Source organism: Rhea pennata, chromosome 1 (assembly GCF_028389875.1).
Source record: "Rhea pennata isolate bPtePen1 chromosome 1, bPtePen1.pri, whole genome shotgun sequence".
Lineage (NCBI taxonomy): Eukaryota > Metazoa > Chordata > Aves > Rheiformes > Rheidae > Rhea > Rhea pennata.
The window spans coordinates 154,097,305-154,109,631 of NC_084663.1; the positions used below are offsets into that span (position 1 = coordinate 154,097,305).

Consider the following 12,327-nt stretch of genomic DNA (forward strand, 5'->3'; position numbering starts at 1 on the left):
GATGGCCCCAGCGTTCTTATGCTGGGAGGGATGTGGAAAGCTGCAGAGACCGTGACATCCAGGACAGATATATGATTTTGTTTGGCCAATTAAAAGGTTAAGTTGGATGGGAACATCTGTGAGTACTCGAAAGGGCAGAACACTGCTCTCTTACCTTCAGCTGCTCAAAAAAAGGATAGATTTTACTCACTGATAGTGACACAGTCATTTATGCTGTTTCAATACTAAAAATGAAAATACTGGGAAGAAATACTCCCATGGCTTTGATACGAGACAGAGCATTCACTCTTACCTAGCTGGCCAGGCTCTCCTGGCAGACCAGGCAGACCTGGAGGTCCATGGCTTCCATCCGGTCCACGGTCACCTGGAGGACCACGGTATCCTTTCTGGCCAATAAATGCTTCACCTGGCAAGCCAGGTTCTCCTGGAAAGCCCTTTGGGCCCAATTCTCCTGGATAACCAGGATCACCAGGGAAACCTCTGATACCATCACCCTGTGGGAAGTGGATAGAAATGGTCACTCCTGACTTTGCTGAGAAGCCTTCTGTGAAACTGCAAGTGGATTTTTGGGAAACCACACATATCACTAGAGCTCCTTGCTCTGCAGATTACATGTGTGGCTCTTGGTGGTCTGACTGGAATGTGACCAATAAATTTCACATCCTTCTCCTCTGCTCTCAATCAAGAAAAGGGAAAGGGAAAAAATTAGAAACATAATGTCCTCTTTGTCAGAGCAGACAGAAGACAGGATCTGAGGAGGCAGACAGAAGTTACAAAGTGTCAGAATAGGGATAATATTTATCAACATTAATAATAATCATTAGAGTTAGGTCCAGCTAACTGAATACCAGCTAGCTTTGGTGTGGCATTTAGTTTGCAAATCTTGAGAACACCTGGCATAAAATTGTGCCCAAATAGGTAGGTTTTTGGAGTCTATTATTCCAGTGATATTGATGCCATCTTAAATCAACATCTTATGACCAGAAAATGTTCTTGTCCTTAGAAGTAGTAAAAAGTATCATCTTTACTGGTGGCAAAAACCACTGTGGCCTAAATTTGATGTTAATGGCTCTCTCCCACCTTGCGATGCAAGAGCATCCTAATGGTCCAAATCAGCATCTACAACAGGCAAGATGAACTGCACTTGCATGATTCTCTTTTGCCTACAGTAGGACACTAGAAGACCAACAGAGACTAGATATCTAACTTTTAGATGGCTACAGTTAGTTAGGTGAGATGCTATCACGCATATGTATGATGACATGACCTACATTTTGAGGATGTAAAATTGCAATAATTTTTACTTTTCTGTAACTCAATCACAACAATGCTGTTCTGTCACACTGAATATCTCTTAGATAGAGTTAGAAGGAGTCACAAATAAACGACTAATAATCACTAACAAACCACTAATAGCAAATTAGCTTAACTGGATTATACAGAACTACTTATTTGTTTAAATAAAATGGGAATGAAAGGGAACAGTTGTTTTAAAAACCCTGAGAGTAAAACTGATGTTTGATATATGAAATCTAGTTTAGTTGGTATTGTTACCTATGCATGAAGGATAGCCAGGTGATGGTAACTTCTCAGAATTAAATTCATTAGTAATTGACTGTGGCTGAAACAATTCAGCTACATTTGCTACCACTTACTGGAAGGCCAGGCTGTCCTGGAAAACCATCTAAGCCATCTCTGCCTGGGAAGCCATCTTCACCTTTGACACCAGGCAGTCCAGGCTCTCCTCGAATTCCTTTGGTGCCTAAAGAAGAGACTAGTTGTGAGATTAGTCCCTCATGAAAAGTATGAGTATTTGCAAAATACAAGCAATATGAATTTTTTACTCTACCTTTAGTAGTTATGTGTAAAGAATCTCCCTTTTCTCCTTTTGGTCCAGGAAATCCATGCGGACCTGACAATCCCTGGTGTTATCCATATCGAAAAAACAAACAAACAAACCAAGAACCAGTTAAGTATCAAAATTTGTATTTCTAGTGTCCTGTCTGCTCTAAGCTTACTTCTTTTCTGTTACTTTCTATGAATAATTTCCTCTTTCGTATTCCCATTCTTGTGCCTGAATCTTTATTAAAATGTTCTAACTGTGTAAGGCCACTGGAGCAAGGTCTAGTGGCACGAGAGGTGTGTTCCTGCATGATGAAGGCTCTGGTAGAAGGGCTGCTTTCTATAAGCTAGAGTCCAACAGATGGCTGCAGCTGGAGGACTTCATCACAGGAGGCATGGTAAATTACTTACTGTTTACTAGTGAGGGAATTGCTGTAAACAACCCTTTGGCACCACAGAAACACAACTCAAGGTTATATTTGTCTGCAGGTGTTCTCTGCTGCCCACCACTACAAATAATAGGCTCATAACTACCAGTGGATTATACTTCACAACACTAGAGTTGAAAAGTAACATTTTCTTCACTTACGAGGGACAAGAATTTAGTCACAGGGTGATTAAGTGACTTGCCTTAAACTACAGAATCGTAGGAAGGTTTTGGTTAGAAGGGACAGTTGAGGTCTCTTGTCCAACCCACTGCTCAGAGCTAGATAGAGCAGGTTGCATAGGATCCTGTCTAGTTAAGTTTTGAAAAATCTCCAATATGAAGATTTCATCTCTTGCAAGGCAATTTGTGGTGAGGTTGAAGATCAGGCTCTGTGATTTCTGATCCCTTGGTATGACATGAAGGTCTGTTTTTGAATATCTCAACTTAAAAGATACCTATGCCATAAATTATTTAATAAGGTATCTTTTCCATCACTGCCTTTTATTGACTTTCTCCAAGAGTTTCTTATGGGAAAAGCACATGTGGAAACTGTATCGTAGCTGCTGGTCATTTCAGGAATACATGTTCACAATACTGTAAGTCTGAAGGGGGAGGATCAAATCTAAGCAAGAGGATCCTCATTTACCTGGATGTATTTAAAAATTGCATTTTAATGATCAGTGAAGCCATGTCTAGGTACCACTGTAGAGATGTTTGTTTCAGATGTTCCTTTTTGCAGGCCAAAAGGAATCCCAGAAAACTGCTAAATATGCTGAATTATTTCATTGATTATGCAGAGTTCTTCAAGAATAATTGCTGCAATAATTACATGATTTTCACATTTCTATTTTTTGTTTTTAAGGTTTAGGTATTGCATATAATGCAATTTTAGTACACAGGTGTTTTCCAAATGGCTTACAGTTATTTCTCATTCTTCTTTCTCCACAGCAAGGAATGCCCATTACTTAGGATCAAGTTCTATTTTCATTGAATTGACATAGATCTGGTCTAAATTATGTTAATTCATTATCTATAAATGTAACATGTCGAACATGATCAAAGAGTTATGGAGTCCCTTCTGACTAGCAATATAGACCAAGAATATTTAAGCTAACTTTTTCTACTTCAAATTTTCTGCAGATTAGAAGTTTCGATACAGTCAGGGCTTTGCTGGTGAGTGACATTTTGCTATGCTATGGTATGTCTGTATAATATCTTAATTCTACAGTAATTTAAAATTGAATTATTCAGTAAAGCTACTGAAATTCTTCAATTCAAAAGCAAAAAATAACTTGCAAAAGTTTAGGTAAACCAAAACTTCAAAACTGAACTATTTGAAAATGTTTTTTTTCAATTTTCTTCCACATGACTCTTGGAAAATAGAACTTTTCATTAAAATATTTCAATTTTCAGCAAAAAAGATCTATTTTTTGTTTTTTGATATCAATAATCAAAGTTTGTTTTTAATTTATTTAATGTGAAAGTAAAAAAATTTGAAGCAGTGAGTTTGTTTTTTGCTGTTCAGAAGAGACTAAAGCACTAACTGAAGACATTAGGTTTGCTCTGACAACTTTTCATAAGCAAAGTCAGTTTTGAGTCCGCTCTACAACAATTTTGTTTTAAAATCTTGAGAGACTTCTTGAAGTCTGTTCTGACTGTAAGAAAACATAATGAAGTTGGTATACCATACCACCTTTACCTGTAAATAATAAGCAAGCAATTATTAGCAAATCAGTCTTTACAGAGTTATTCCTTAGTGGCTTTTAAGAAGACTTAGTTTATTATAAACAAGGATGTCACAGTTTGTCAACTTGACATATGCATCTTCCTAAAAGCAGTTGTAAGGAACTGCTGAAATTGTTACCCTGCTAGATAGCCAGATCATGATCAGTATAACAGCTGGTCAGCAGGTCATTTCTAGTAGCCATATAAAATTGCACATTAAAGAAATGAGTATCTTACTTTTGCCCCTGGATAGCCAGGAATACCATGTGGACCTTGATCACCAGGTTCTCCTTTTCTCCCAGGCTGGCCAGGAGTTCCCGGAAAACCACGTGGGCCAGGGGGACCAGTAGAGCCCCTTCTGATTTCCTCACCCTCCAGGCAAGTACCACAATCCCCTACTTCACCTAAGAAAATGGTTTGGAAACAGAAGAAATATGCTTTGTCAGAACAAATATACCTTCACCTGTATCTATACTATACATATCTGAGGATACTTGAGAACTTTCCCAAGTACTTCAGAAAAGTACTTCTTCCTTTTTTTTCATATAAGAAACTTACACAATGTTTTCCTCATTTTGTTAGCACCAGACCAAATTCACTGGTCTCTGTGTATGTCATGTATGTCATATTTAGACAAAACTCAAACTGAATGCAATGGGAGTTTTACACAATTGCATAACAGCAGATAATTTATAAACCTGTTTGTTATAACCTGCCTTTTGGTCCTTTTGGTCCTCTTTGCCCAGGAAAACCTTGTGTGCCAGTTCTACCTGGAGTCCCCTGCTGTCCTTTTAATCCAAAGAGATAACCTAGAAGGTTAATAAAATAAAAATATAAATTAATGTATTGTATTTTTACTTTTCTTCTCTTTCCTCCCTATTCCTTTGAGCTGCACCACATCTGCATTTTTCTGTTTCCACTCAATGTCATTTACTCTCTAACCCAGTTTGTTCTTATCTACCACCTTCTCTGTTTCTCCTTCTCACAGCTTTCCACTCAAATTGCCAGTAATTTCAATTTGCACAATAATGGCCTATCTGCCCCCTTCCTTATCCAACTCTTCACCTTCCTGCCACCCTGTACTGACACAACTGCCCAAAAGAGCCACTCATTTGCCTCTGCCTTCCTAAGCCCCATTTACTTAACCTATTTACAAAAAATTCACCTTCTTTGGTATTCCTCAGCAGTGATAATTCCCCTGATACCAGCTTGCCTGGCTTTTTCCTCCCTTTAGCAAAGATTGTACTGCAGGACAGGTGCACTCCCAGGTGCACAGACCAGGAACTGACTGGAACACATGGCCCCTGGCCCAGGTTTTCCTGGGCTGGAAATCATCATGAGGCATACAAGGACAGTATATGCTCAGGTCTCATTTCAATGTGGTTATAGGACATAGCACTTATATGGCCCTAGGAACCAGGAAGGGGTTTGCTCCCACAAACACAACCTTGGTAGCTTCTGGTACTCCTGGTCCTGCTCTTCCTCGGCACAATGTATTTTGCAGTACTGTAGACCAGCAACTCTGGATCACTTCCTGCAATCCTTTTCTCCAAGCCTACTCTCTATCTGACTTTTCATAGAGCCATAGAAAAACTCCCTAGGTCAGAAGGGGCCTCCAGAGACCATCTGGTCCAACCTGCTCCAAGCAGGGCTGAACTTAAAGTAAGTTGCTGAGGCCTCGTCCAGCTCCTTGTTGCAATTTATGACCACTGCCTCTCGTCCTTTTGCTGTGCACCTGAGTGAAGGGTCTGGTTGCACTTTTCCTATGACCTTCTGAGAGACAGAGGAAGATAGCAGTAAGCTTCCCCTTAGGCTTCTCTTCTCCAGGCTAAGGAAGAAACCCAGATCTTTCAGCCACTCCTTGTGCATCATATGTTCCAGCCCTCTAACTATGTTGATTGCCCTCCATAGGTTTATGTCTTTCTTGTACCGGGGAGACAAAAACTGGACTTTCCTGCAACTTCTCATTTTAATCTCTATGTTTGTTGAATATGCTGTTTATAGTCAATGTCCTCCATTTAAGACTGTGTTCAATCTCTTCTCTCTTGCACACTTACTAGAACCCTTTTACCAGAGCACTGGTATACTTCTTTTACCTGAAACTTCAGCTGTAAAAATTCTTTTTTTTTCACCGTGAAAAAAAATACAAGTCTGAGCATGAAATCCCCATATCCCTCCCACAGGCCAAAACAGATCTCCATATTTCAAATTTGCCAGGATTGTCTAAAAATCATGCAAACCTTCCTTTCATCCATAAGCATGCAACTTTTCTCCCCTATGTCCCCTCTGCCATCCATCCATTTTGTTTCATTCCTTCAATCTACTTTTTCATCCCGCCTTGCCAACAACTACTATAAAGATGTTCCTGTGAGTTCTCATCATTTCTTTTCATGCACTTACCAGGAGATCCACGGGGACCAGGTGGACCACGGAGTCCTGGTGTGCCGTGATTACCCGGAAACCCAGGTGGCCCTGCCTGATAAGCAGGAGAACCTATTTCACCTTTTTCACCCTTTGGTCCCATTTCTCCAGGTAAGCCTGGCTTATCCCCGTCCCCTGGAACAGAACCACAAGCAGGGAAGCAGCTCAGAAGAATTTCTTAACAAAGCTGCACAAAGAGCAATTACATAACAGAAGTGAAAATTCATGTGACTACATCTAGTACACAAAGAGAAATTGAGACATTCAGTGTAGAGCAAAACCAGTAACAGTGTTTTTTTTCACTCAAGAAAATGAACAATAGCTACTGAAGCAAGTAACTGTCACTATCTCTACTTCAGTTGCTTTGCCAGAGTCCCATGGGAGCTGAGGCAGGAATGCAAACTGCACCCTGAGTTTCTGCCCCAGCAGTTAGTTATTTATCACACTGCATATTACACACTGCACCATAGTTTCCCACCCCAACCCCTTTCCAATTAAAACTTGTTATAAAATTAAGTTGTTAGAACATATAATGCTGGCAGATTACCATCAGAGAATCCAGGAAGACCAGGTACACCAGGATCTCCTTCTTCTCCTTGGTCTCCCTCTAATCCAGCGACACCTGGAAAGCCTGGATCACCTCTTACGCCTGAAAAACATCCCCAGTTCCACAAAATACACATTAATGTAATGCTGTTTCCAATACATATTTCCTCTGAGGAAAGCCCCTCCTTTTCCTTATGTGAATTAGACATGATAGCAGGTGTGTATGTGAGCTTTGTTTTGCTCCCCGCCACCAAAAGCATTTCACTGGGCCCAGCTGTTTTATGCAGAAACTATCACGTTTTCTGTCAAAGGTCCAAGATGCTAGAGGAGATGTGATATGTCCAATGCACTGCCTGCTTCCTCCTCTCTCTGCACAGTTTCTCTCACTCCTATAAACTTGGCAAAGTATTGTGGGTGGTTTGAAAAGTGTTTGGGGCCTTTTACGCTCTTTCTCGGGGAAGAAGGGATCCATACGTTGTTAGTCTCTGGCTTTTAACAAGACTGGTAAACGCAACAGGATGGGGGCCCAGGCTGGAGCAATGGCACGTGATCATCCTTTCTGTTTGCTAGCACTTCCCCTGGTGTAGTTTTGGCCTTGGTAAGCTGACATTCTCCCTCCGTGTGTTTCTGGTCTGGTCAGCCAGAGCCACCACTGCTCTGCAAACAGCTGACAGTGTACAGCTACTGAACAGCTACAAGTACAAGCCTACTGAAAAGATCACAAAAGAAATTCTCAATTTAAAAAAGGAAGAAACTAATCCCCTTCTATTCTTCAGGTTCTTTGTGACTTTCTTTTTTTTTTAATATATATTAGATTAGATGAATGGACTTTGCTCTGCCACCATTGTGGCATTTAATCCAAAGACTCCGAAAAGGAACAGGAACACGGTATCTCCCATTCTTCCTTCCACAGTACAACTATGTCACACTCTTTTTTGCTTATTCTTTTCCTTTTGGTCTCAGGAATGCATGGATGCCTTTTGTATGGCAGCCCAGCTTCAGCAGGGGAGACAGAAAGCCACTAACCTGCAAAAAGGTAATTAGGGCACTCTCTGGGAACTCAACTATACCTTTAGTAACAGTTCAAGGAGCTAAATTCTCAGGATTTCATGCTTTTTACCTATGTGGAAGATAGTCCATGGCTAAGATAAGTAACCTAAGCAAAGTAGACATACCTTTTCTTGGAATGGGGTAAGGAAGATAAGAAGTTGGTCCTGGAGCACCTCTCTCACCCTGCTCTCCCTATGTTAATAGAAATTGAAGTATTGCATTTAAGGATGCAATTCCAGAGGATTTTTTAAAAACTGAAATGTATGCCCATGAAACACAACGAAACAAACTTTCAAAAGTAATGATGTGAATTTTAAGAAATCTCACAGACTCCAAAATTAAAATCCCATCTGGTTATTTTGCAATGACAACAAGCACTTCAATTGTTATTACAAGAACAAAAATATAACAAGAAGAAAGGAAAGCAAAGTTACATCTGGTTTACTGCTTCTAGCAAATGAAAGTAAAACAGTACCTTGCTTCCTCTAGGACCATAGCCACCTGGTTCACCATCAAGTCCTGGAAAACCCTGTAATACACATCAAAATCATTCACCTTTCCCTTCTCCCAAAAAGGATAAAATTATTTGGTCTGTATCAGTTGGCTTCCACTGATGTTGGTGTGAGAACTGTGCAACAGAGCTGAACAGTTTGTCTTCCTCGGGGTGTAATAACTAAGTTAACACCATTAAGTGTTCTTGAGTTTCAATGTTTCATTTATTAGACCGAATCCAACTCTGGTCAAAGGCCAGGGGACCTGTTGTGGCACAGGTTCTGCAGCTCCTGGCAATGTGCGGTGGGATAGAGCACCTACCCTCACGCCGTCCCCTTGGACATCCCACTCACACTCTCCTCCCCCACTCTCTCACATCTGTGCCAGGCACACTGTATCCTACAGAAATTTTCCATCCCCACCATAGTGAATCACAGAATCAAAGAAGCACAGAGTAGCTGGGGTTTTGAAGGGGCCTCCAGATACCATCTAGTCCAACTCTCTTGCTCAAACAGGGGTATCTAGAGCAGGTTGCCAAAGACCATGCCCAGCCTGATGTTAGAATATTTAAGGTCCTGCCCTCTTCCTTTAGTTGAAGTATTTGGAATCCACTCTGGAAAAACAGTGATGTTAAGAAGGTGAACTTTTAGGAGAAAACAGGGGGTCAGATCCTTAACTGATATCAATCCACACATTTTCACTGAAACCAGCAAAGCTTCATAGTTCACAATAGTTTGGTTATTAACTAGCATTTTTAAGTAACTCCTGAGTTTCACGATGGGGTGAACTCCAGCACAGAGCAGGAATTTTAGTATCTATCTCTATAAAACATTTACATAGCTTTAAAGCACTATATATTCCACAGCACTCAGCAAGACACCACAAACAGAACCATATGCATCAAAGACTTTTCCATAATGGCAACTATACATCAAAGTATAAAAAGAGGAGACTTAAGTGGTAGGTGTAAAATCTCTTTACACTAGATGGAGCTGGCGGTTTAAAAGTGAAGCTGTGGGATCAAATCATTCATGAAAAAACAACAAAAATGTGCTTTCTGGTGAAAAACACATTAAGTAGTCCATTCTTTTGCATATACATCCTATAGAGTGATAGTCCATCCAAACCAATGTACACTCCACTAAAAATGTTGCCAAGGTTCGCCTTCAATAAAAGGAAGCCCCTGAAGGTTCCTGACTGAAGAATGAATATAAATTAAGGGAAAGATAGTTATTTGGCTTTCATAGGTTTTGCATCAGTCTCTCAATGTAGATATTACTGATTGATAGCATTCTTCCTTCCTGTCTACCATCACCAGATTTTGTGATCGGACAGAATAGCTGTGAAAACTTCATGTTATTATTATCCTGCCTTGGTGGCAGGACAAATTCTTAAACCAAGTAAGACTGGAGAAGCATGGAGGACCATGCATCCCACAGTTACTTGAATACCTCACGGAAGTGATTTCTAATACTGATTGAAGAGGCCTTTTTCTGAACACAGATAAAAAGTATGAGTTCTTCCATGTCTGGCAGAATTCTACTTTAAACATTATGTCTGTTTCTATGGTGACAGAGATTGAACTGGTTTATTTATCAGTTTCCTTCTCTTCTTTCATTTTGCTTTTTGCTATCCAAGACACAACACAGACTACAGATTTCAAGCACATCTGCAGAAAGCTAATAAAAGACTAAGTTTCTGCATGGCAGGAAGAAAGTTACAGAAAGCATGGCAGCAGTAATGGCAACAACGAACATGACACCTTCTCATAGTGCTCTGAAAATGTGCTCATGTTGAAATGGCAAAACACACTTTAGTTCTAGGGCTTCTTTTTTATTTCCACTTAGGAGGAAACCACCTGACCCAAAATTACAATGGTAGATGAATCCAGATGATGTTTACTCGACTCCCACTGGTATAATTTCAGGCAAAATTTGTCCTCTGCAGCTTGCTTTTCAGAGAGTTTGTATAAACACGTGTTAGAAATAAGTCTTATGTGAAATACTCACTCTTTCTCCACTGAGTCCTGGAAAGCCATTGATACCAGGCAGTCCCTATGAAGGCACACTAAAATTAGCAATATAAAATGGCATCCTAACATTCCTTTTATTTCTTAAATGACGGCATCCTAACATATCATTATTTTTTAAATAAAATAACCTTGACAGTAAGTTTGAAATTCTAAAACTAAGTCATTATTCAGATACACTTCCAATGATATAGTGCAAACAGAACAGATCTGAAGTTTAATTTGATACTTGATTTTTCCATCTTCTATCTCAGTACATTGAAAGTGATCATGAAAATTTTAAAGACATCTGATATTTTAAAAAACATATGTTGAACATTATTCTTAGGCTATTTATGCACTCCAGAAACAGTGAAACTAAAAGCATCCATAGCTGCTGAAAGGTAGCAGCATTTAGATATGCTTTTTGTTTGGGTTCACAGAGTAGCTGTAATCAAACTCAAGTTTGTTAATCATCGTGCGAAGAGAGCTAAGATGGTCACAGTGTCATGAAGCTTGGGACCAGCAGAAGAGCCAGAGTGAGTGAGCACGTATTTCTGCATTTGTTGCCTGGTGAGTGTCACACAGGGCTCCTCAGTGAGGACGTACACATATCTGCGAGTCCAGTGGTGCCCTCCTCCCTTTACCATTTCAAAATAGCCTTTTCCCTTTCCTATAGCAGTGAGTTCAGAGATGGCCATTCTTTGGCATTCGATGGCTGAAAAACTATCATTTCTACAGCTTCTTAATCTGCTTTTTGTTTCTAAAGCAAAAATTTCTGCTTGGTATAGCCCCCATTTAACTGGATCAATAATACCTTTAACGAGTGACTCACCCTTTGTCCTGGGAAGCCCATTACTCCTTCTTCACCTTTTTCAGGAGTATGGATAAGGAAACCCTAGGAAACATTACAAGTCAGTTCAGCATATTTGGATGTTATGTGCAAAACAACTTTCACATTGACTTTATAGAAGTTAAGCAGAAGAAAGACATAATTATAACACATGGAGTGACTAATAAGAGCTAAATGTGAAAGAACTGATGTCCTTAAAATTGACTGCAACATGCGTTCTTCATTAGAATAACAGGATGAGGCCACTAGACAGAGGACAGGGTTTCCCTCCTGTCATCTCCCACATTTTATTCCTCTGTAGCTGTAACTCTGAAGAAGAGCCAAAGCAACTGTTTAGCTGTACAACCAATTAGGCAACTCAGTTCATGTGCAAAATGTGGTTTCAGAGAGCTATCTGGCAAACAGAGGCATGCTACCATCCATCCTACCATTAATAAAATGAGAGACACACATGTGTCTGTCTGTTACATCAGCATAAAATCTACAGTATTTCTGCTGCAGTCAATAAATACTACATGTATAAAATCTGAGGAAGAGCTAAATAACTGGTAACCACATGCTGAAGGCATCAGGGCTCACATCACAGCCACCTCCCATAGCCTCCGGGGGAAGTCGAACAGACCATCTGAGAAAATAAAACTCTGCAGGATGCTCAGTGAGGCATCCATAATTGGTAAAGGCTATATTTTAAACCATTCCAGAAAGCAAAAATGAACCACCTAATAGTGGAACTATTCAGGCAACCTACAGATTGCCTATGAGTTAATTAAATCACGACCAGTCAAGTGTGCTTGATAGATCTAAATGATAAAACAACACAGGGCATTACTGTACACTTAGTCAACAGATTGGATGACCAATGAGACCAGAACACTATATATGTTGGACTGAAAATGTTTGATAACATTTCTGTGCTTACTTATTTAAAGGAATTTTTAGATGTAGCAGACCAACAGAAACACG

The 12,327-nt window shown here is 39.9% G+C and overlaps 1 protein-coding gene across 2 annotated transcripts in view; it reads right to left on the reverse strand.

Moving 5' to 3' along the window:
• COL4A2 (collagen type IV alpha 2 chain) overlaps window positions 1-12,327 on the reverse strand; it is a 140,798-nt gene that overhangs the window by 28,144 nt on the left and 100,327 nt on the right. For both annotated transcript variants that reach the window (XM_062601703.1, XM_062601702.1), the window contains exons 15-25: window positions 11,347-11,409; window positions 10,513-10,557; window positions 8,487-8,540; window positions 8,137-8,203; window positions 6,963-7,064; window positions 6,395-6,550; window positions 4,711-4,803; window positions 4,232-4,398; window positions 1,850-1,922; window positions 1,656-1,762; window positions 293-494 (exon numbers count right to left, since the gene is read on the reverse strand). In XM_062601703.1, coding sequence (XP_062457687.1) covers window positions 293-494; window positions 1,656-1,762; window positions 1,850-1,922; window positions 4,232-4,398; window positions 4,711-4,803; window positions 6,395-6,550; window positions 6,963-7,064; window positions 8,137-8,203; window positions 8,487-8,540; window positions 10,513-10,557; window positions 11,347-11,409 — 1,129 coding nt within the window. The remainder of the gene's footprint in view (window positions 1-292; window positions 495-1,655; window positions 1,763-1,849; window positions 1,923-4,231; window positions 4,399-4,710; window positions 4,804-6,394; window positions 6,551-6,962; window positions 7,065-8,136; window positions 8,204-8,486; window positions 8,541-10,512; window positions 10,558-11,346; window positions 11,410-12,327) is intronic.